General features: G+C 42.5%; 1 protein-coding gene and 1 long non-coding RNA gene across 8 annotated transcripts in view; one reads left to right on the top strand and one right to left on the bottom strand.

Moving 5' to 3' along the window:
- The first annotated feature begins 1,523 nt into the window (after positions 1-1,523).
- Positions 1,524-24,935, top strand: part of LOC103457911 (uncharacterized) — a 64,271-nt gene continuing 40,859 nt past the window's right edge. Inside the window, exons 1-2 of one of the 3 annotated variants that reach the window (XR_014085697.1) lie at positions 1,524-1,799; positions 2,121-2,207. This is a non-coding gene — a long non-coding RNA (uncharacterized LOC103457911). The remainder of the gene's footprint in view (positions 1,800-2,120; positions 2,208-24,935) is intronic. The other 2 variants (XR_014085696.1, XR_014085695.1) reach the window with 2 other exon arrangements.
- Positions 17,071-24,935, bottom strand: part of LOC103457909 (MAM domain-containing glycosylphosphatidylinositol anchor protein 2) — a 198,949-nt gene continuing 191,084 nt past the window's right edge. For all 5 annotated transcript variants that reach the window (XM_081602842.1, XM_081602843.1, XM_008398385.3 and 2 more), the window contains one exon: positions 17,071-23,667. In XM_081602842.1, the coding sequence (XP_081458968.1) occupies positions 23,579-23,667 (89 nt within the window). In that variant the 3' untranslated portion in view covers positions 17,071-23,578. The remainder of the gene's footprint in view (positions 23,668-24,935) is intronic.

The raw sequence follows: 24,935 nt of genomic DNA, 5'->3' as shown, positions 1-24,935 counted from the left end.
TCAGTGAGAGGTGTTCGCAGCCATGTGGAGAGGCGACTCTCTGCTCCTCATGCAGGAACTGCTAATTGTTAACGCGCTGTGCAAGATGGCGGCTTTTAGTTAAGTTTGTGAAAGTGGAGTTCTCTGAAGTAGACAGCGTCTCTCAGCTACATTTCACTACTCAGTTATACTGCGCCGTGTTTGTGTGTCGTATGTGTGTCTATGTCCACAAACTCCCTGTTGACGGATTAAAACACTTATAAATAGAGCCCAGAATGTGTGCGTATTTAACATTGAACATTAATGGCTCTTTAATAGGTCCCTAATGGGATCTCACTTTCCACATGTGGTCGGGTTGACTTCCACATCCCAGCTGGAGGCCGTTCACAATGAGAAACAAAATAGCTTCTGTTTTGCTTGAAACTATTTAAAAACCCTTAGCAATTTTAGACATGTGTTGGAAAAATTTGTTTTAGATCATCAAGGTTAAGGATCCTTCAGCAAAGTGGATCAGGATGCTTCTTGTTCAGAGCGCTCTTTAAATTGATTTTCTTGGCAAGATTTTGCCCTTTAGAGCATCTTTTAATTTCATGTTAAGGTTACAGTTTGTGATAAGATTGGGGAACGGCGCACCGCTGCACTGCAGTTAATAAATCATAAAGAATCCCAATGGTCTAACTGCAAACATCTTTAATTATCATCCCAGTACACCGATCGGTTTTTACCACAAAAGTGAGGAGCGTGTTTTCATTGATAACATGTCGATACAGCACAGGCCACAGGAATGGCAGCTTCCCATGTGCCTGAACAACTTTGACAGCAGCAGCAGCACAAGTGAACCGATATTGTTTGATGGACATGACGGGGATGAGGCGATGTTAGAGGAGAATTAGAAAATCATTAGCATTCCATGACATTTTCTCATCCATCCAGAAAGCAGAGGCAGCCTGTAAACAAAGTGCCGTCGCGGAGCATGGCAAGGAGAAAAGGGAACAGAATGTAATGTAAAGCGGCATTGTTTGGCAGCTCGGATACCAGGTGCACATTCTAATGCAGCTCTATGGGGCAACCTCTGGCTGGCTGAAACAGAAGAAGGAGGCGATAAGGGAACGGACAAATGGAACATGCAGCAGGGTAATTGAAAGTGCCCGGGATTTTAAAGGCCAAATGCCACCAGGGGTTATCAGCAGCAAAAACAATCTGAATATTTTATGGGACTAACTTATTATCTGAACAAAAAAAAAAAGAGGTTAGTTGCGCTTCACAGAGGTTACACATGACAGAAGCGAGATCATAAAGGCCACGAGTAAACTTCAGAATGCATTTAACAAAGTGGAAAATTACTTAGAGGAGCAGCGTTTGGATTATTTACCCAACAACCTTCATGAGGGAAATGCTAGTCCATCATAGCTTCAACTCTGTAATGTTCCTTCAATTATATTTTTCTTTTAATGAATTTGGAGATACAAAAAAAAAGTTCAGCTGCTGGATATTAGTGAAGAAGCTTATACTCCTGTTATATCGATTTGATACAGTATGGGCTTCCGCACTTCCCATATCTGTGCCTTTTGCCACTTTTTTCAGCAGTTAAAACGGTTTAATCCGTTGTTAACGTCATAACCTTCTTTTCCGAGCCGCCTTTAAACGCAACATGAGCGCTAAGACGCTCGCGCTGTGCGGCAGTGACGGAGACCTGCTGCTGCCTGGCAGAGCTACGATGTGGGTTTGAATCATGGCAGCAAAACAGCAAAACGCAAAGAACTTTGCACAGTTTTCCCCCCACACTAACCGACGGAGTTGAGTGAAGGTGCTGGATTCAGGTAATGTTAGCTAAAAGGTGACTAGCCAATGTTAGCTAAAAGGGTGACTAGCTAATACCAATACAGCACGTTAAGCCTGTTAACAAGTACAGGCTACTGATGTTGTCTATGTTTAAAAGTGGGTAGTACTTGTTACATTCACTTGAATAACTTTTTTGGAAAAAAGGTACTTATAAGAGTAGTTTTACTACACTACCTTTTTCGTTTTCTTGAGTAATATTATTATTGCTACGTAGATTCATTTTACCCCCCATGTTAAACTCGGACTCAAAGCGAAAGAGCTGCAGAATGTGACATAATGTTTTTCTGATTGCCCATCAGAGAGCTGCCAACTCCCAGCTCCGCCGTCGCTGAAACGCACAAGCATCGTTTTGATGGCCGGGTGTGCAAGAATGCTACATGCTCACGGTTAGCACACCCACACACCCCACGCAGCGCGCACGCACACATTCGTAGCCTTCACTAAATCAGTGGGCAGCCCAAGGAAAGCCCTGAGGCTAAAAGAAGACTGATGGCAAGAACCGCATCTCATTAAACGCTCCCACTGTTCCTCTGGGGAAGGAGATAGATAAACAACACAGCTGGCAGATTCCTCCACCATTGGCAAATAGAAAACTAACCTTTAAGGTGTACAGTGCGGCTCTGCCCTGGGGAAACAAGTGGACCCACAGCAAAGGCAAAAACTACACTGAGAGCACAACATTTTTCTTTTTACACTTTTCACTGCACTTTCCAATAATTTATGAATAGACAACTGCGGCATTGCCTTTTAATATCATCTTTTAAATATGAATGAGAAGGTTGAAGGGATGGGAAATGTTTACACCAGTCCACTTTACTGCAGTTGGATCATTTGAAAGGAGCGTTGGCTGAAATTAAAATGGTAATGATTTACAGGTGGGCTGACCTTGTTGTCAACAGCAATGGTTCAATGTAATGTTTCCCAAGCTGCTCCGTCTGTGTGAGATACACCAATATTTAAACGTGTCACCATAATAGCGTTTACAGTGCCAGTACTTTGTCTAAAAGTAATTAACTTAGCGTTTATTGTTTATTTGTATTACGTCTTTGTGTTGCTCTATCTCACTCTATCCTTTTCTCCCCTCACAGCTTCATTCTTCTCATATAATGGCAAGCTTTTAACATTTAATGGTAGAGATGTGCCGATTGATCGGCCACCGATCATAATCGGCCGATTTCCGTGAAAAAGTGTATGATCGGTGATCGGTGATCGCCGATCACGGTCTCTTGTTGCTGGTCACACAAACCGATCACCTGTATCTCATTTCCCATCCTGCCTGTGCAGCTGGTCTCTTTCCTTCACTCTGTGCAAACGCACAGCAACAAATCCTAAGCGATGTGGAACTATAACGCACTGAGAGAATGGGGAAGTTTGCGTGTTGCGGCGTAAAATTACCTCAGGGTGAAGCAGGTCAAAATGCATCAACACGACAAATCTAATATGGCATAAAAACAATGCCATACTTGATGGAGTTTGGCTACAACGAGGCTCACTGCAGTAAAAAAGACATATGGAGGATCAGATAGCAGGTAAAGCAGCGCACAGCTACAAACACTCACCTGGATTAGCATGACGGTCAGAAAGCTAAACAAATAACCCGCAAAATTATTTAAGTCTTCAAGCTGCGATCTAAGACGCCTGTTCTGTTCTCGCTGTTGAACCGCTGCTACGCGCTACAGGTAGTAATATTTCACAGACAGAGCGCCGCTTCTGCTCCACCTGGTAGTGACTCTCACACCGAACCTCTGCTTAAAGCTGCAGCATCTAACCTAAAATAATACATTTTACATACGTATTAAAACTTTAGCTATCCTAAATATGAGACAGATAATCTCTGAAAAAATAATCGATCTGTAAGATTATTTGTTCTGCATAATTACTCCGCTTAGTCAGAAACAGCCACTCAGAACTAGCAGTAATCATCTAGCTGCCATGCTAACAGGAAGTTTTCATTCAGTAACTCAGGATTGTTTATTGTAATGGATCCTGTATTTGCCTATGAATGTTAAGTTTTATACTTGATTTTTTGGCAATGTTGAGAGGTTTTATTTTGACTCTTTGCATTATTTAGCCGCTTCAGAGCCTTCATATGTTTTCAGTCTGTTAAAGATAGTATTACCAATAGCAGTAGAATTTGCACAGTGCCTGTTTTGTTTTTTTCTTGGAAAAAGTTCTTAAACAGTTTTTGTCTAGGTGAATTTATGGTTCCTTTTTCCATATAATGTAACCAGTAGTGCTTATGATTAAAAAAAAAAATTATTATGTGATCGGTATCGGCAGGAGAAAACCTGATCGGCACATCTCCAGTATTTAATATGTGAATTACAGACATACAGCATCTTCCTAATGTATTCACACCCATGTGTAGTCAGTTTAGGTGGCCAGCCATGTTTTGGTCAAATTACAGTGTTTCCAGATGCTTTAAACATCTCTACAACAACTTTCACAACATGATACACACATGCACACACACACAGTCGTGTTTTCATCACTTGTGGGGACTTTGCATTGACTTCCATTAACTACAGCCTAACCCTTACCATAATCCTAATCCTATCCCTAACCATTACATACCTAATCCCTACCTTAACCTTTACCATAAACCTAACCATCACAGACCTAACCACTAACCCAAAAACAACAATTTCCCTCTTGGGGACCAAGAAAATGTCCCCACAAGGTGCAATGGTCCCCATAAACCCATATTGTAGACAGAAATAGGTTCCCATAAGGATATGAAAACCTGGTACACACACACACACACGCACGCACACACACACACACATGTTTGTTTTGCTGTCTATGTGGAGACTTTCCATTGACTTCCATTAATTTCTACAGCCTAACCCCAACCAAAACTTAATTCACACCTTGGACCTAAACCTTACCCCTGGCCCCACAACAGCATTTCTTCTTTGGGAGCAGCGAGTTCCCACAATGTAGTATGTGCCAGGAAAATGGTTCCCACAATGCATCAAATACAGAATACACACCTACACACACCCACACACAACAGGCTATTAGTGGCTTTGATGAACTATGACATCACTCATGCACTATGACATCACTGATGACTGTGATACTTCACCCTTTAATACCAAGTTCCACAAAGCAACACATTTGATCTACATGTCAGAAGACCAAAAATCAGTTTCACATCCCAAATACCTTGGACTTTAGAGCAACCAACGGAAAAAAATGTCTGATGGTAGAGACGAAGATGTGATGGGTGAGCTTGCCAGCATTTTTAAAGAAACATTTGTTGATGACAGCATGGACAGACTGGAGAAGGAAAATCGCGAATTAAAACATATTGTGGAATGTCTTCGATGTAAGCTCGAGCGCTCCAAGTCGAATGAAAATGCTTGCTGGGAAACAAACCTGCAAGCAAAATACAATATGGCGGCAAGTCGAAACAGAGAACTCCATGCGGAGTACGTGTCGGTTCGTGCAGAACTTGATGACATGGAGCGCGAATATGAAAATACGAGAGATGAGGGGCGTCTTTTAGAAACCGCTCAACAATCTCTCAGAAGAAAACTCCAGGAGATTCTGGTAGATTTGAAGACGACACAGAGGATCATGGATGAGAAATCTGGAGAGCAGGAAAATCTTCATGAAGAACTGAACGTTCTCTGGAGCCTCAATGACTTATGTACTGAAGATCTCGAGACATTAAACAGGCAGAACATGGTTTTGTGGCAGAAAAATGTTCTGCTTATGTCAAAGATAAGAGAACTAGGAGAGGAGGGCAACCGGGGACGAGGTTCAGCTCTGAGAAAACTGGGTATGTACCACTTTAAAGACTATGTGCCAGTCGGGAACACTGAGGTGCTGGGTCCCACCGTGGCTCGTATAATTCCTCTGGTTAGTCTGGAAAACTGCTGCCTTGATCTTACTGGTTTTCTTGAGTCGCTGGCTGGTCCTGAATGGCTGGCTGTTCCTGAGTCGCTGGCTGTTCCTGAGTCGCTGGCTGTTCCTGAGTCGCTGGCTGTTCCTGAGTCGCTGGCTGGTCCTGAGTCGCTGGCTGGTCTTGAGTCGCTGGCTGGTCCTGAGTCGCTGGCTGGTCCTGAATGGCTGGCTGGTCCTGAGTCGCTGGCTGTTCCTGAATGGCTGGCTGGTCCTGAATGGCTGGCTGGTCCTGAGTCGCTGGCTGGTCCTGAGTCGCTGGCTGTTCCTGAATGGCTGGCTGGTCCTGAGTTGCTGGCTGGTCCTGAGTCGCTGGCTGGTCCTGAGTCGCTGGCTGGTCCTGAGTCGCTGGCTGGTCCTGAATGGCTGGCTGGTCCTGAATGGCTGGCTGGTCCTGAGTCGCTGGCTGTTCCTGAATGGCTGGCTGGTCCTGAGTTGCTGGCTGGTCCTGAGTCGCTGGCTGGTCCTGAGTCGCTGGCTGGTCCTGAGTCGCTGGCTGGTCCTGAGTGGCTGGCTGGTCCTGAATGGCTGGCTGGTCCTGAGTCGCTGGCTGGTCCTGAGTACCTGGCTCGTCCTGAATTGCTGGCTGGTCCTGAATGGCTGGCTGGTCCTGAATGGCTGGCTGGTTCTGAATGGCTGGCTGGTTCTGAATGGCTGGCTGGTCCTGAGTCGCTGGCTGTTCCTGAATGGCTGGCTGGTCCTGAATGGCAGGCTGGTCCTGAGTCGCTGGCTGGTCCTGAGTCGCTGGCTGTTCCTGAATGGCTGGCTGGTCCTGAGTTGCTGGCTGGTCCTGAGTCGCTGGCTGGTCCTGAGTCGCCGGCTGGTCCTGAGTCGCTGGCTGGTCCTGAATGGCTGGCTGGTCCTGAATGGCTCGCTGGTCCTGAGTCGCTGGCTGTTCCTGAATGGCTGGCTGGTCCTGAGTTGCTGGCTGGTCCTGAGTCGCTGGCTGGTCCTGAGTCGCCGGCTGGTCCTGAGTCGCTGGCTGGCCCTGAGTGGCTGGCTGGTCCTGAATGGCTGGCTGGTCCTGAGTCGCCGGCTGGTCCTGAGTCGCTGGCTGGTCCTGAGTGGCTGGCTGGTCCAGAATGGCTGGCTGGTCCTGAGTCGCTGGCTCGTCCTGAGTACCTGGCTCGTCCTGAATTGCTGGCTGGTCCTGAATGGCTGGCTGGTCCTGAATGGCTGGCTGGTTCTGAATGGCTGGCTGGTTCTGAATGGCTGGCTGGTTCTGGATGGGTGGCTGGTCCTGAGTTGCTGGCTGTTCCTGAGTCGCTGGCTCTTCCTGAGTCGCTGGCTGTTCCTGAATGGCTGGCTGGTCCTGAATGGCTGGCTGGTTCTGAATGGCTGGCTGGTTCTGAATGGCTGGCTGGTCCTGAGTCGCTGGCTGTTCCTGAATGGCTGGCTGGTCCTGAATGGCTGGCTGGTCCTGAGTCGGTGGCTGGTCCTGAGTCGCTGGCTGTTCCTGAATGGCTGGCTGGTCCTGAGTTGCTGGCTGGTCCTGAGTCGCTGGCTGGTCCTGAGTCGCTGGCTGGTCCTGAGTCGCCGGCTGGTCCTGAATGGCTGGCTGGTCCTGAATGGCTGGCTGGTCCTGAGTCGCTGGCTGTTCCTGAATGGCTGGCTGGTCCTGAGTTGCTGGCTGGTCCTGAGTCGCCGGCTGGTCCTGAGTCGCTGGCTGGTCCTGAGTGGCTGGCTGGTCCTGAATGGCTGGCTGGTCCTGAGTCGCTGGCTCGTCCTGAGTACCTGGCTCGTCCTGAATTGCTGGCTGGTCCTGAATGGCTGGCTGGTCCTGAATGGCTGGCTGGTTCTGAATGGCTGGCTGGTTCTGAATGGCTGGCTGGTTCTGGATGGCTGGCTGGTCCTGAGTCACCGGCTGGTCCTGAGTCACCGGCTGGTCCTGAATGGCTGGCTGGTCCTGAATGGCTCGCTGGTCCTGAGTCGCTGGCTGTTCCTGAATGGCTGGCTGGTCCTGAGTTGCTGGCTGGTCCTGAGTCGCTGGCTGGTCCTGAGTCGCCGGCTGGTCCTGAGTCGCTGGCTGGTCCTGAGTGGCTGGCTGGTCCTGAATGGCTGGCTGGTCCTGAGTCGCCGGCTGGTCCTGAGTCGCTGGCTGGTCCTGAGTGGCTGGCTGGTCCAGAATGGCTGGCTGGTCCTGAGTCGCTGGCTCGTCCTGAGTACCTGGCTCGTCCTGAATTGCTGGCTGGTCCTGAATGGCTGGCTGGTCCTGAATGGCTGGCTGGTTCTGAATGGCTGGCTGGTTCTGAATGGCTGGCTGGTTCTGGATGGGTGGCTGGTCCTGAGTTGCTGGCTGTTCCTGAGTCGCTGGCTCTTCCTGAGTCGCTGGCTGTTCCTGAATGGCTGACTGGTCCTGAATGGCTGGCTGGTTCTGAATGGCTGGCTGGTTCTGAATGGCTCGCTGGTCCTGAGTCGCTGGCTGTTCCTGAATGGCTGGCTGGTCCTGAGTCGGTGGCTGGTCCTGAGTCGCTGGCTGTTCCTGAATGGCTGGCTGGTCCTGAGTTGCTGGCTGGTCCTGAGTCGCTGGCTGGTCCTGAGTCGCCGGCTGGTCCTGAGTCGCTGGCTGGTCCTGAATGGCTGGCTGGTCCTGAATGGCTGGCTGGTCCTGAGTCGCTGGCTGTTCCTGAATGGCTGGCTGGTCCTGAGTTGCTGGCTGGTCCTGAGTCGCTGGCTGGTCCTGAGTCGCTGGCTGGTCCTGAGTGGCTGGCTGGTCCTGAATGGCTGGCTGGTCCTGAGTCGCTGGCTCGTCCTGAGTACCTGGCTCGTCCTGAATTGCTGGCTGGTCCTGAATGGCTGGCTGGTCCTGAATGGCTGGCTGGTTCTGAATGGCTGGCTGGTTCTGAATGGCTGGCTGGTTCTGGATGGCTGGCTGGTCCTGAGTTGCTGGCTGTTCCTGAGTCGCTGGCTGTTCCTGAGTCGCTGGCTGTTCCTGAATGGCTGACTGGTCCTGAGTCACCGGCTGGTCCTGAGTCGCCGGCTGGTCCTGAATGGCTGGCTGGTCCTGAATGGCTGGCTGGTCCTGAGTCGCTGGCTGTTCCTTAATGGCTGGCTGGTCCTGAGTTGCTGGCTGGTCCTGAGTCGCTGGCTGGTCCTGAGTCGCTGGCTGGTCCTGAGTCGCTGGCTGGTCCTGAGTGGCTGGCTGGTCCTGAATGGCTGGCTGGTCCTGAGTCGCTGGCTCGTCCTGAGTACCTGGCTCGTCCTGAATTGCTGGCTGGTCCTGAATGGCTGGCTGATCCTGAATGGCTGGCTGGTTCTGAATGGCTGGCTGGTTCAAAATGGCTGGCTGGTTCTGGATGGCTGGCTGGTCCTGAGTTGCTGGCTGTTCCTGAGTCGCTGGCTGTTCCTGAGTCGCTGGCTGGTCCTGAGTTGCTGGCTGTTCCTGAGTCGCTGGCTGTTCCTGAATGGCTGGCTGGTCCTGAGTCGCTGGCTGGTCCTGGGTTGCTGGCTGTTCCTGAGTCGCTGGCTGTTCCTGAATGGCTGGCTGGTCCTGAGTTGCTGGCTGTTCCTGAGTCGCTGGCTGTTCCTGAGTCGCTGGCTGTTCCTGAGTCGCTGGCTGTTCCTGAATGGCTGGCTGGTCCTGAGTCGCTGGCTGGTCTTGAATAGCTGGCTGGTCCTGAATGGTTGGCTGTTTCTGAATGGCTGGCAGTTCCTGAGTCGCTGGCTGTTCACTAAATCTCACTAAACTGCACATACTAACTATTTAATAGAGGTGTGCCGTTCGATCGGCCACCGATCATGATCGGCCGATTTCCGAGAAAAAGTGTACGATCGGTGATCGCCGATCACGGTGTCTTGTTGCCGATCACACAAACCGATCACCTGCTTCTCATTTCGCAGTCTGCCTGTGCAGCTGGTCTCCTCTTTCCTTCACACTGCGCAAACACGCAGCAACAAATCCTAAGCGATGTGGAACTATAACGCACTGAGTGAATGGGGAAGTTTGCGTGTTGCGGCAGAAAATTGAAGCACGTCAAAATGCATCAACATGACGAATCTAATATGTCATATACAATGGCGGAGCTAGACTTTTAAAGTTGGGGGGGCCAAGGGGGGCCAGGACTACCTCTGGGGGGGCAAAATTTTAAATGTGTGTGTGCACATATATATAATTTAAAAAAATAACCAAACTGAATATTTGGTTAGTTTTTAAGCCCCTCTGTCATTTGACATGTTATAATTAACACCTTTGACTGGCGCACATGGAGACATGATAGACTTTACGCAGAGTTCATCGCAGAGGAAACTAAAATCAATCAAATAAAAGATCCTTTCTGAATATCATCTCATGGACACTGAACTAAATGCGTCTTTCTGACCGGGAGCTGACAGCGTGTTGAAGAGTTATGGACACCTTGGTTAGGAAGCTCTGTTTGGACAGGTAATTTGACGGGTAACAATATTTCGGGTCGGACCAGAATTATTTGCCTGATGGTGGTTCGGGCTTCTAATGAGTTTACATTTAATGAGTTTGGAGCACACAGAGAAAACCTAAAGAGAATGTGATCTACTTATTGTAGTTTATGTAGAGGAATAACAGCTGACTGTTGAGAGAGGAAAGAAATTAAAGTGCAGATCCGTTAGGCAGAAACAAGCGCAGTGCGCTGGGCAATAAATGCGCTTAAATGCTCCACCGTTACGCTCCAATTAATCACACATGAGACGACAAACGCAAAATATACAATATATAGTTACACTGCTTACGTTAATGCTGTTTTAAAAACAAAACCAGTAAAAACTTAACCTAGTTAATATGCCAGATTCCCTCCTCACCCTCGTCTTGATAAGAACAGAGAGCAGTTCGCTGGTTTCTGTCCAGACTGTGAAGCGCAGCTGACCACTTGGTGCGCAGACAGTTTCAACTTTACGCACAGAGAACATCGTGGAGCTCATTATTAATCAGACTAAGAACAATATCAGTCAGAGGATCATCTCTGATCTGGACGCTTTAACGGACCAGAGGCTTTGGAGAGTCCAGCGCAGCTGATCTGCTTCTGCGGGGTTTTTCTCCCGCTGAGAGAAGTGATGCGGGATCAGGAAACGATCAGAGTTCTGCCGTCTTCTAATCACGTCATTTCGTGAAATGTTACCCGATTTCAAAAACGTTCTAGCAGAGAAATAATAAATGTTTCGTTTGATGACTACAAATTGGAAATAAAATTATTTTTTTCTTTGACGGACAACGAAAAAAACTGTAGCGCAACCTCTGCTCCAAACTACGAACATTGTCGGCCCCTCTTCGTTTTTTTCTCTTTTTTTGCGGAGGATCAATAAATAACTTATTGGTGTTTTACCATCTCCACCAGGTATGAAGTGCTTTAGCCTTTGAGCTGCACCACAGCGCAGCATAACTGAAACACCCAGGAGAAGAATATCAGCTTGTTGTTATGAGTATAAAGGAGGCTGGTATCGCGCCTGATAAAAATCTATTTATTTATGTCATCACATGGACTTATATAAAGTTTTATACATTTTCTTTTGATATATTTATTATTGTTTTTCTTCTTTAGACATTAGGTTGGCTTAGAATGATTCCAAATAATGTACAGGAATGACCTGGTGCTGTTACATGTCAATCATCTGGGGGGGCCACTAGTGGGGCCAATCAGATGACAGGGGGGGCACTGGCGCCCCTGGCCCCCCCTCTGGCTCCGCCACTGGTCATATAAACAATGCCATACTTGACGGAGTTTGGCTACATCGAGGCTCACTGCAGTAAAAAAGACATATGGAGGATCAGATAGCAGGTAAAGCAATGCACAGCTACAAAGACTCACCCGGATTAGCATGACGGTTAGAAAGCTAAACAAATAACCCGCAAAATTATTTAAGTCTTCGAGCTGCGATATGGTTCTGTTCTCGTCGTTGAACCACTGCTACGCACTACTAGTAGTGATATTTGACAGACGGAGCGCCGCTTCTGCCCCACCTGGTAGTGACTCTCACACCGAACCTCTGCTTAGAGACGCAACATCTAACTTGAAAAAATACATTTTACATACGTATTAAAACTCGCTGTTCTAACATGAGACAGATAATCTCTAAAAAAATAATCGATCTCCTCCCTGTTCTGCATAATTACTCCGCTCAGTCAGAAACAGCCAATCAGAACTAGCAGTAATCAGCTAGCCGCCATGCTATCAGGAAGTTTTCATTCAGTAACTCTGGATTGTTTATTGTAATGGAACCTGTATTTGCCTTTGAATGTTAAGTTTTATACTTGAATCTTTTGGCAATGTTGAGAGGTTTTATTTTGGCTCTTTGCATTATTTAGCCTCTTCAGAGCCTTCATATGTTATCAGTCTGTTAAAGATAGTATTATTGATAGCAGTACAATTTGCACAATGTCTGTTTTGTTTAGTTTTCTTGGAAAAAGGTATTAAAAACAAGGTTTTGTCTGAATTAACCCTTATAGGCCAAGGTCTAAATGGCCATTCCGGCACGCAGTCTTTCTCTTCTCAGTGCGTCAGAGCTCGCTACGAAGCCATGCAGCGATCGCTAGCAAAACTACTACTAACACTACACTACACACACTACAAACTCTAAATAACATACTTACTGTATAAAAAACCTATCGAAACACTCTTAGTAAAATCCACAGCATCAATTCTCCCTAGTCTCTTGCCGTATCCAAATCCCCTCCCCCTCGTTTGTTCCCATGTGTCTCCGTTCTACCTAGCAACAGACCGTCAACACATTTTCATTGGTTGTGTCGAAATGTGGTACAGTTAGACCCCCACACAGTAAGGCGGAAATGATCGATCATATTCCTGGCTTTATTTTTAAGTAAATAACCACAAGACCAATATAAAAACACCACTTTTATAAAGTTTGAAGTCCGTACTGTTCACCAGAGGTGAAATGAACACTCGGTATGCCGTCTGTGTTATTACGAAGCCTTATAAATGTGTCACGTGCTTGCCCGCTCCACAGTGGGCTTCGTCCCGGTAGGGTTAAGATGAATTCATGGTTCATGGTAGTGTTTATGATAAAAAAAATAAATAAAAAATGATGTGATCGGTATCGGTGATTGGCCCTCATGGGTGATCAGTATCGGTATCGGCAGGAAAAAACCTGATCGGCACATCTCTATTTAATGGTGATCTTGGAGAGAAATAATTTTAATTCAGTTCTCCCTAATCAAAAAAAAAAGTGTGACAAAAACATGGTGTCAGTGTTTGAATTTCTTGTGCGTTCTCTGTAATCCACACAGGGTCGAAATACTTTATGTGGATGTAGTTGGCTGTTCAAACAGTTCAATTATATCAAACATTTTGAAATTGATAAATCAGGCTAGCATGAAGCTTTTGGACTCAAAGCTCAAATCACGTCAGGACTATGCCTCACAGTTCACTCTGTGGCAGAAAACCCCCCCAACTATTTTAAATAAACTATGAATTATATTGATAAAATGGTTCAAACAGCCACTACAAAAGCAACTTAGGAGATATTTGACAAAATATAAGGTATATTTTTGAGCCTGTATGTATAATTTTGAAAGTGTGGAAAAGAGAGAAACCCAGGAAAAACATAATTGTTTTGGCACACTTTAATGTTTCAGATTCACAAAACTGTAACTAGGAATAAAACTATTCAAACCAATCTTGCGGAAATCTCACCACCCCTTTTGTTAAGTCATGACTTTACCATCACTCTGGAAAGAGTTTGGTCTTCACAAAGAACCTTAAAGCACACTTGCAGGTTCACCTCTGAATGGTAAAAGAAAGAAAAAAGTTTCAGAGTGGCCCAAAAAGTCCAGGGTTTGTTTCCTGCTTGAGGAGCTTCAAACAGGAAGTTCATGCTTAAAATCTCTACATTATTGCTAAAGTAACAAGACTCAAATGTAAAAATCTCAACCAGCTATTAGGTTTCCCATATGTTTTTCATTTTTTGCTTAAGAAATTAAATTAGCATTTCAAAACATGTTTACAATCTGATCTAAAAAATAGATTTTTGATCGTCTTAATTATTTAGATGCGAGATAAAAGCAAAAACAAAAGAAATCTGTGAGGGAGCAGAAAGGAAGAGAGGAGTTCAGATTAATGATTTAAAATCCCAGAGGTTCTTATTGTATCCCCATAACGAGCTTTAGCAAATGTCTGGCTAGATCTGCACATCCTGTGTTTTTGAATAAGTCTGCCTGCTGAATGTTCAACAAGGCTTTTGTTTCTCAAAAACGTTTTTAGGAATACCATTTTATTTCATCTTTGTTGGCCTTCTACCATATTATCTGCTATTTTAGACTCATTTTTGAACTTACTAATCACAGCATTGAACAACTAGTCCCATCTTCATCTTCCCCGGGTCATTAAAAAAAATAATATTTTAGTTGTTTAGAATGCTACAAATTTTGTAATAAATAAGAAATATCCTTGTGAGCTTTTAGGGTTTTTGCTCAAAACGACTTATCGGAAAAGGAAGTCTGGTAATGTTCATTTCAACAGGACTTTCTGCTCACGTTGCCAGTCTATCATCCAGCCTCTCTCAGCTGTGCCTGACCTTTCTGACCTTTGGATGACTCCCCCAAAGGGCTCCACACAAACTATTATCCGGTATCTTTCCCTCAGATGTGTATTTCTCGCCACAATAAAGTCCCAGACTCACATCTCCGGGAGGAAAACTTGCACTCCTCAAGAAAAAAAACAACAAAAAAACTAAACTCCAAACTTGGAAGTACTGTCAAAGCAACAATTTGCACAACACAAAAGCTTTTGTTTCCAGGCTTTTGAGGGGAAGACAGCTTGTCACTTTGAGAACGGCTCGGTTTTCTTTCTGTGAAACCACGGGGATGGAGGTGTCAGACGCTACCAGCTAACGGGGGAAGAACTCTTTGTGTTTAAGCATCAAACATAAGATGCATAATCAGAATTCGAGTTTATTTTATTTATTAACCTTTTTCTTTTCTTTTAGCTGTATATTTGTCATATTTGTTCAGGTCATACAGATGTACAATTAAATTTTATCAAATACCAGACAATACTGCTGCAAATTTTTCTTTTGGGGAAAAATGAAAAACAGTTGCAACCCCTTTTATGACCAGTGGAAAACTTCGTATTGTTGATCTAATATGTAGCCTCGACGTTGTGAATTAGAGATTTTAAAAATGGACTTTGTTGGTCGTCTTTCAGCAGATCTTTATTCACATGAAATAAACCGATGTCCAAATGTTTGGTAACACTTTATTGGAAGGGGGGTGAATTAGACTGTCATGACACTGTCATAAACATGACATAACACCTGTCATGAACATGAATAAGCCTTCATGAATATTTATGACTGTTGTCATAAAGTGTCATTCGGTAAATTATGACACTTTTAATACAAAGTTGACATTATTCAAAATGTCTTTGTTATGACAACTTGACATTAACCAAGAAATCATTACTGATATAAATTTGTTATAAAAGTATTTTTGATTGCACTTTAAAAATTAGGTAACTTTATGTTATTAAAGGTAAAGTTTAAACAGTAATGATTTATGACAATGTCATGACAGTCTAATTCACCCCCCTTCAAGTAAAGTGTTACCAAATGTTTTTCCCTCACACTGTTAACCTTCTCAGTTTTTACCACTACATTCATTAGTTAATGTAAAAAAAACCCCAGTAATTTATTGCTCGAGTCACAAAAAACACGGCTCTGGCTTTGATTTACAGTATCTCACAGGCTTTCCATGTGAGATTTATGCAACCTGCGATTCGTTTCCGTTCAGCACGTTTGAGCCGAAACGAAGCGCAATGTTTGCCAACAGTCATCGGTTTCTATGCCAATGTGAACAGACTGAATCTCCTGGCAGAATCCCTGAGGCAGAGCTCTAGTTATTTTGTTACGTCTTCCACTGCGGTATTAAATTTCAGCGTGGCAGTATATTGTAGAAAAAGTCCAGAGGAGGATGGGAAAAAAAAGTCTCAAGTTTATCCCACATTTCATCATCTAAAAGGTAACAGAAGTTTTTGGACAACAGAACATTTTGTTGCCCGTTTGCACTTTATACATGGCTTTCTGTATCTTCGATTTGCCACTTTAAAACTTTATTTCTTTTGTCCTTCATTCTTGACTGTGCTAAATTTTCAGTTAAAATCTAAATCAAGCTAAAACAACCTCACTCAAACTAAAAAATAAAATAAAATAAACTTCACAGAAAATAAAATAAACTTCACAGCTTTTTTTTGGCATCTAGTCCCTTTTGGATGAAGGATATTAACTGGATACGATGTTGTCCACCTGGTTTTTGTAAGATAAAGCACCGACTCTCTGTTTTCCTTTTATTTTTTTTCCTGCGATAGATTGTTTGCAACTTCCATAGAATAATTATCACACGCACACAAACGGTCTCTCGCAAAGCAAATACGGCTTTTACATTTCAAACTGGATGACATAATCCTTCTTGCATGATCGCCAGGATGACCAAAAGAAATTGACTTTGATTATATATACTGTACCAGTACATTTATCCGCCTTGTGAAACTGCATCGGCACAGACGAGGAACAAAAACTACAATTTAATTGGGTGTTGCTCCGGCATTTTCTACGTGCTCTCTAATTGTGCGTTTTGACTTTTCTAAGTGGCAATTCTTGGCTGCGGCAGAACAACGTGGTGGGGAAAAGAACAGGAAGTCGTGCGCTAATGAATCAGTGATCGTAGAAGAACTACATACATTACAGTTCTTAAACCTAAAAATCATATCGGATCTGCTTTCAGAAATGCTTTTAATCATTCCCAGAAGCTTAAACTTATTCTCTGGTGGTCGGTTGCAGTTGAAGCACAACTGGGGAAAAAATGTGGCTTTTAGTTGACAAAGTAAAAATAGGAAGCACACAGGTTTTATTAATGGTAGCCTTTAATTTTGATGCCTTATTCACCTTGATTTGTTGTCTTCTGGTGACTAACGATCACAGGAATAAGTCCCTGACGTTTGCAGAAGTTTCTATGCTACCTTACTGTGTTATTATTGAAACAAACAAATATATTTTTATTAATACATCTCGCTACAGCTGTGCTGCTGATACTGCTCTGTATCTAGAAGCTGTAAACACAATAACTTGTGCATGACCAGCACCAGAAATATGGGAGATAGACAATGTCAATGTGTCAAAAATCATGAATTTCGCTGCTTTGTATTACTGCCATCATCAACTGATGTTCTTTATATAATCTACTGCAGTGTCACATTTTGGACTGAATTGGGCAGCATGTAACTGCATCTAAATCAAACATTCAGACTGGATTTTTGTCACGTTAGCTTAAAAAGCTCTCTGAGATAACATTGGCAGTGAATAATTTTAGTACGTGTTTCTCGACTTGTGTCGTGCAAAGTAACACTGAAGTGTCAAGGCAAATAAAATATTTCCTTTCTTTATTTTTTTCTTCCATTAGTTGCAGGTATGGCACAAAATGGGTGGTAAAATCCAAACAAAATACAACGAGAAAGAAGCCTGATCATTCATACAACAGATATCAAGCACAAAACAGAGAAGAATGACAAGGTCATCGTTACAAGGCGTCTCCACACAGAACAAGATGAACAACGTCACTGAATTCACAGCTTCCTCATGTCAAATTTCATTCTTATAATCGTGTTTTCATGTCTCAGAAGGGAGACGGAAGGAGACGCTTTAGTATATTATAGTTTTTAGTATCTTATAATTTATGCTGGAATTTATGTGAAAAAAAATCCAAAACATATATGGCCTCTGCCTGGCCTGTGCTTCCTGATCAGAAAATAAAAGACAACAAGAGAAGGAAATCCATCGACATGTAGTAAGAGTCGCTGTGGCGGTGATGAGACAGTTTACCGACCTGTGAAGCTGTCTGGCTGAGCGGTGATGGCATCAAATGGTGACATACCGCTTCTTCCTGACAGCGTAATACAGGATATTGTGTCTGCGGCTCTCTCACCGTTCAGCGAAATGCACCGACTTTCATCCTGGACGTCTCTCTCTCTACCAGTAAAGTTAAACTTTTCATAGTAAAGGGACAACTTGAAACTTCAAACTCCAATAATAGTAAAAAAAAATCATGCAGGGTTTGTTCCTTTTTGAGCCCTTAAGATGAGCCCATTGGTGTCTCACTAAAAGGCTCTCTGCATTTTTCTAAAGTGACTGCGTTGTGCATTTCTACTCATAAAGGGGCATGAGGCTACAATTATATCAGATTTTCGTGGTTGGAGAAAGCAGATTTACTTGAAAAGCGCAAAGACAATGTTTTTCTCTCACTTCCTGACCTCAAATCAGCTTGTAACTCATGTTTTGCTCACGAGTCGGCCTGCAAACCCGACTCGGTTCTTGTTGGAGGAATTGGCCAAAGGTTCTGCAAGCTGTTGCGAGAAGCTTGTGGGAGGACAGCCAAATTTCTGGCCCAGGTTTTTACTGGTAAAAACCCAATTCTACCTAATTTTAGAGGAATATGTGCAAACTTCTAAAAAAAAAATAAGAATCTGAGAATCACTTTCTCTTATTTTTGGCACGCAGAAACAGTTTTGGTAACTCTGACCTGAAACAGTACAATTTCGGAGCGAGAGGAAAAAGTTTGTTTTCTTAAACTGTGTTGAAGTAAACAACACAATGTGTCAAAGCCCTTCTTAAGTTGTACTGAAAATGAAATCATTTTCTTTCAGAAAGACGTGTTAGAGGTTGACACCGTCTTTAGACGTAAAACAAAACAAGAAAAAGGACTTGTGAGTTGACAAAATAGTAATTGGGGGATCTTGTAAAAAAAACCCAAAAAAACAAAAGAAAAGAAGCCACAAAGGGACATCACTCTTTAAACTAAGTTTGTTTCAATGTGCACTTTATATTATTACAAGGTATGCACTTTTAGGAATTAAGGCAGAAATCCTCCTATAAATTACATTTTGTCCCACAGCAGCTTGTCATGGTTCTACACACATGGATAAATTTAATCACATTTACTAAAGAACTGGGAAATTGGTAGAACATATTTCATGTTGCAGTAATTATTTTCCATCTGCTGCCTGCAAAAAAAAAAAAAAAAAAAGCTCCTGACAGACCTCATCCCTGTAATGCTGCGGTACCTCCAATTTAATGGCATTAAGGTAAAGCACTGGATACGTTCATGCACGGTTTCATTTTCAATCGATGTTTTCTACTAATGTCAAAATAAGTAACAGATATTTGGAGAAAATAAATAAATTTAAGACGGACCAGCAATGAGACTATGCAGTTTTTTTTTGATAATCCTGGACCAAAGCCTATCTGACAATAGGTTACTTTATCTCTCTTCCCTGGAATGAAAAAAAATGCTCTATCAGTAAAGATTATGAAACTGCATTATAGCAGAAAAAAACAATTTACTGCAGCACGCCTGCCCTCATCCACCAGCCAAATGTTATTGCCTTTTGACTGCAGTAAAAGTTGACTTGAATCACTTGTTTTCTACTGCAAGGTAATATCTAATGTGTGGCCAGCATGATGCAGAGGTTTGACCCAAACATCAGGTTTGTTTCACTACAGCATTGTTTGTCCTTTCTGCAGACTGGAGTACTGTCATGTTTCTTCTTATTGCTTAAATTCTCCATATATTCCTACCAATTTTTAATGTGTGTTAGTAGGTTCAATATAGCAAAAATAATTAAATAGTTACAGGAAGAAAAGTCAAGATATTGAACTGAGGACACCTGCTGACACATTAAATGGGTTAGAGCAAAAAGTAGATTCAAAGGGATTCAGTGATAACTGCAGTTTAAAGTTAATAAGCTAAAATATTGCTTCAAAAATGTTTTTTTTTAAATCAAAAGTATTAATTTAATAGAAATTTTGAGATATGCCTTTGTTATGCAACCAGAAAACTCCTTAAAATCTAAATCTGCTAAGGCTATTAGCAAGTAAACATTGATGCTGTTTTGTGTGCAGCGTTTATTGCATCATATTTTAGTTACATGCTGCATTTCAATTCTTGCTGATCCAGTCAATAAGAGGGTGGAGCTGTAGATTGAAGAAAAGGAAGAAATGTTTTTATTTTTATTATTCAAAGAGAAACCAAAAAACATACATGTCACAAATGTGATGGAAAAAAAACAAAACCACAAACCAAATATATTTGCCACTTAATACTAACATCCAGTTTTAATTTTAAACAAAAACTAATGTCCTGCTTTTGAAGTCTTTTCACTTCCCACAGATTCGCTCATGTCTTTTTCATTAAGATAACTCATTAAAAACCTGTAAGAAGCACAAGTGACCCACATTGTTTATATATTCAAAGCCTATTATTTCAAACAATGGTACTTAGTCGGAGGTAGGAGGGATTTTCACTCAAACAGTAGATCAGGGCTCAGAGTGTAACCCACTTTTTACAATCACACCGCTCATGTACAAAGGCAAAAAGAATGGATTTAAATTAGCGAAATGCACCAAAATAGAAACGAGGGATATGGTTGGTGCTGCAGCGTAAAAAAAAAAAAATCTTTCATCTAGTGAAGTGACTTAGGTCAAATGTAAATTTCCAGTTAGTCAAATTCAAATGAAAATCGGATGAGGTCTGTCACAGAGCTCGCAAGCTAACATGCTATTTCTTAGTGCGATAAAAATTGGACCGAGTGGAAAATATCCATGTCCTCCCTTTCAAGTGATTGCAAAAATAACTCAATGAACCCACAAATGAACTGACTGCCAAATTAAATCCAAATATCTGAAGTCTAGACAAACAGAAATTTATATTTTGTCCAGGCCCACTAACTTCCTTTCGCCCAGGGGGGAAAAAAAAGGCAACTCAGAATTTAAACACTTTATTTTATTAAGGAATAAACAGACAAGATATAATGCATTATTTAATGTTTTGGAGGAGGTTGTTAAAAGATTTTGTGGTTGTTGGACAAACTGCTTTTTCTCACTTGTTTTCAGTCGTAGGCTATGCTAGTAGCATGATACTGGTACCGGTAGAAAACAAGTTTCCCAGAATGTAGAAATCACTCATTACCTAAAGGAATCTTTGAATCAAATGTTGAAGCATTTATGTTTTAAAAGGGGCTGTTGTGGCCATTAGGTGCCAATCTGGTGTACGGCTTACGGGTATGAAAGCATTTATTTTTTAATAAACTCATATTGATACCAATAACAGTGACTTTGCACGGATACTTTGGCACTTTTTGTTCTCCGTACCATTAAGTGATACGGCTTTTTTTTAAAAAACTGAACTCGTAGTTTTGGAGAAAACTGCTTCAAAGTTGTCATCAGACAAATCTTTTATGCTTTATGGTGCATCAAAAAAACTAGAAAGTCTGCATCATCAAAAGCACACAGAGAAAAAAAAAACACACACACAAAAAAAATGTGATTTAGTAAAACATTACATCTAGTAAGAGTGTAAGGTTAAAAAACGCCCAAGAACTTCATATACATTCAGTGTGATCTGAAATTGAAAATGTCTAAAATAAAATAATAATGATAATAATAATAATAATAATAAAAACGAACAAACAAAAACATAAATCTATGGATAAAATCTTTGATAAACATATTTCTCTGATAATATCATACAGACCAAAACATTATTGTATGGATGCCCTGAAACGCTTGTCATCCTGCTCTGTTTTGCTTATAGCATATTTATCTTCTTTACATGTTTCAGTTTCTTATAACAACTATTGTACACAGCTTTATGCTCACACACAGACACACCCTACTCAGACTAATCCAGGCTTTTACCGAAGAGGCTACATATGTTTGAACCACGTCTGCATTCATGGAGATTTTTCATTTATGCTCTCGGCTGCAGTGGCGGCATTATAAATATGAACAATATAAGTAGAAAATGGACAAAATTTCCTGTCGAACACGGACTTGGGTGACGAAAAGCCTGAATCCGTGAGAGTAGGCCCCGCATGTGTTGAGAAATATAAAGGAATATTATATTGTCGAGACCTTAAACTGTAGGTTGTGCTTCCCGTACTCCAACATAAAACATTTATCATAAACCTTTGAATAGAACTTCTTGAACATTTACAAGTTATACATATACCGAATTGGTTTGCTCCTTATGCTTTCGTCGGCTTTTGATATTTCAACAACGCAAAGGGAGACAACAAGAAGAGAAAAGGAAGTTTAAGTCATCTTCAAAAACAAAAGAAAAGAAAAAGAATTAAAGAAAGAAAGAAACAAGACACAAGTCCTCAAAAACCAGCAATGAACGGAACTCTTGATATTGTTGATTTCTTTTTTTTTTATAATACATTTTTTAAAAACCCCGCTGGTTAAGGTTATGGTCTCAGGTAGATCTTCCGCAGTCAATCTTCACAGTTTGTGTAAAAGCAGAGAAACATTCTCGCTAGAGTAATAAAATATCTCGACTATTATTATGGTCACTATCCCTTTTTTTTATTTTGATATTGTTTCATATAAATGGGGGGTGGAGACGGGTGAGCCGCGTCACCCTGGCGAGGAGCCAGCGGTTCCAAAGTTTTTGCTTCCCTCCCTGTACAACTCCATGTTTTATTCAGCAGTTGCTCTTCTCTCTCTCTTTTGTTTAAAAAATACTCGCCCACAGGGAAGGAGGATTATGAGAAGAGAGTGGGGTATTCATTCCTTGAGATGTCTTTATCCACTTGCTTGATCTTCAACCGTCTTCCAGAAGAAACAAAAAAACAAATCCACAGCCTCACTGTTTCTGTTTTTCATCCACATTGCTTCTGAACGTGTGGTAGCCGATTGGCTGCCCCTCACGTTAAATAATAATAATAATAATAAAAAAAATGCAACGGCTCAGGCATGTCACACACACACACACACACGGAGTCACAGGCAACGGACTGTCCCATGGGGAATATAATCACTGAGCAGCTCCACCTCTGTACTCCCTGTGAGCACGCGTTGCCTTCCCTTCAGCACTTGTGGGGCAAAAGAAACGATAGAAAATAGCCCATCAAAAAGAAACACGAACAGAGACTTGTTCAATGTTGATCAACACTCAGGCTCACGATTCGGTTTGTAATCTGAAGGCACTTTTGTTTCATGGCAGAAAGTAAAGTGGCTTCTTATCCACAGGCAGGCCACTAAACGGATCCCTCTCTCCCTCCCTGCCTGTTTCTTCTCTTCCAAACTCTTTTTGAACACATCTCGCTTCTTCTTCCCCCCCCCCCCTAAATTTGAACTAGCTGTGTACAACTCTGCTGATCGTTCTGCCTTTTTTTTTTTTTTTTTTTTTTCTTTTTCCCTGCCACCACACTGTCCATTGGCCACTTGGACTCGTGAGCACAGTGTTATCAGATATGTAGGCAGCTACAGGGGAATAAGCAGACACAACTAAATGTTGTCAGATTCCAGGTTTTTCTACAGAAGAGCACCAAGCAGATGAAGAAATGCCAAAGTGTGGTGTGAGGCTGGGCTAGAGAGAAAACAAAAACGGTTGCGATCGGCATCTACCGCAAGAAAATGAAGATAAAGATACACAAGGAATGGTCTGATTCCACCTACTTGAAAGGAGGGAAAAGGTATTCAAAATTCAAAAAGTCAGCATTATGTCTGTTCCGCTGCCATCCAAAGACTTTTTCCAATTCTCCGCAAAAAGGATTCTTGTGCTTCGCAAACTGATTTCCCTCAACCCATGTAAACTCCTCTTTCTTGTGCTCATAAAAATCATCCCGAGTCCTGCATCGAGGAGTGTTTTACATAAAAGAGGTCTCTTCAAATGGAAACGTAGCATGTGTTCTTTATTACTTTTTGTCTTGTCTTGCTTTCACAAACTCCACCCCGCCCTCCCCCCGTGGTCCGTGGTCCTTCCGGGGACCCTGATGCTTTCAGTATGCATGAATCTTTGGTGATTGGATGCTGAGGGTATAGCTCACAGACGGTGGGTCTGAACTCTCTCCTCCAAGATGACGAAGAAAAGGGGTCACCTTTGACCTTCCAAAAGGGTCAGCACCAAGGTGGTGCAAAGCAACCATATATGGGAGGATGTGGACAGAGCATTGGCACTGATATCTAAACAAGGGGAACAAAAAGGAACTGTCAGCTTTATGCACACTACTGATAAAGACTAGGACACATTTTAAGGAATGTAATACAACATGGCTGTAACAGTAGCAAACATATCATAGCCTAAAATCCAGATAAATCACATAGTCTTATCCACGGCTTTTCTGAGTTAAAACGAGACTTCCAGACTGACGGCGCTAAACTGATCGTTTGCTAACCTTCTGTAGCAGCTGGCTGTGCTGTGAAGCTAGGTTGTATATAGTGACATTTTGGTGTTAATGTCCTCCTCTAATTACATTTTTTTTAGGTTTCCGCAGTTTTCACAGAAAACTAAGTAAAAATATATTTCATTTTTGATTGCCTAATACTTCTAGTGATTAACTTCCAATAGCTTTCAGCTGCTAGCATGAGGTACAACCCTGGAAACTGCTAATAGCATTTGTTGCTAGCTGTAGCTTTCTGTTTTAACAACACAAAAACGTATCAGATATGCATATAGCTCTAATGCTTTACTTGTAAAGTATTAGATTTACAAGTATGCTAACCCAAGTATTTACTTGTGTTAGATTTAACCATATTTGTTCTAAAGAAAAAGAAGTACCCTAGCTAGCAAGGACCTCGTTAAACTATCATCTGTATGGAAATAATAGTAAACTTTCCTTCTGAAACAAATACTTGATACCCTCAAACCTCAAACTATTCTCTTTAACACTTAAACTTGAGTCTTTATCAGCTTTTCTGAAGCTTACTACCAGGATAACATGAGTGAGAAATCACCTTTTAGTTCCTTCTGAGAAGCTGCTACATTTTTTCTCTTACATCACCCAAAGTCATGTAAAATTCATCATCTGAGATTGAATTCCATAATTCATAATCCTCTACCCTCAATCTGGGTGACCGGTCCTTTCACTTTCTATGGATTAATGTTGTCACTACTAAGCACAATGGATCCAAATAAATAAGAATGTAAAATAAAAACAGTGCAGTATCAAAAGCAATGCATCTGGCAGTCCAGATTTGCTTCTGCTTGATTTGTGTTTTTGATTATTTTTCTGCCACTTAAATAAATGGACATAATAGATAGGCTTGCTTTTGTTTGTGAAATATTTCAGCTCTACTCTCTTTCCGGCCATGAATAACAGGAATTAAATAAAAGCAGCAGCAGCAACAGCGTTTCCCCGGCTGACAATATGACCTTGTCAACTGCCGGCCATTTTCTGCGGCCCATTTTCTGTTTTTGTCTTGTTTGTTCCTGAGGTGCAATTACTGCACCC

This window comes from Poecilia reticulata, chromosome 21 (assembly GCF_904066995.2).
Source record: "Poecilia reticulata chromosome 21, P_reticulata-male-v2, whole genome shotgun sequence".
NCBI classification, from domain to species: domain Eukaryota; kingdom Metazoa; phylum Chordata; class Actinopteri; order Cyprinodontiformes; family Poeciliidae; genus Poecilia; species Poecilia reticulata.
This window is presented reverse-complemented; position numbering and strand designations above follow the sequence as displayed.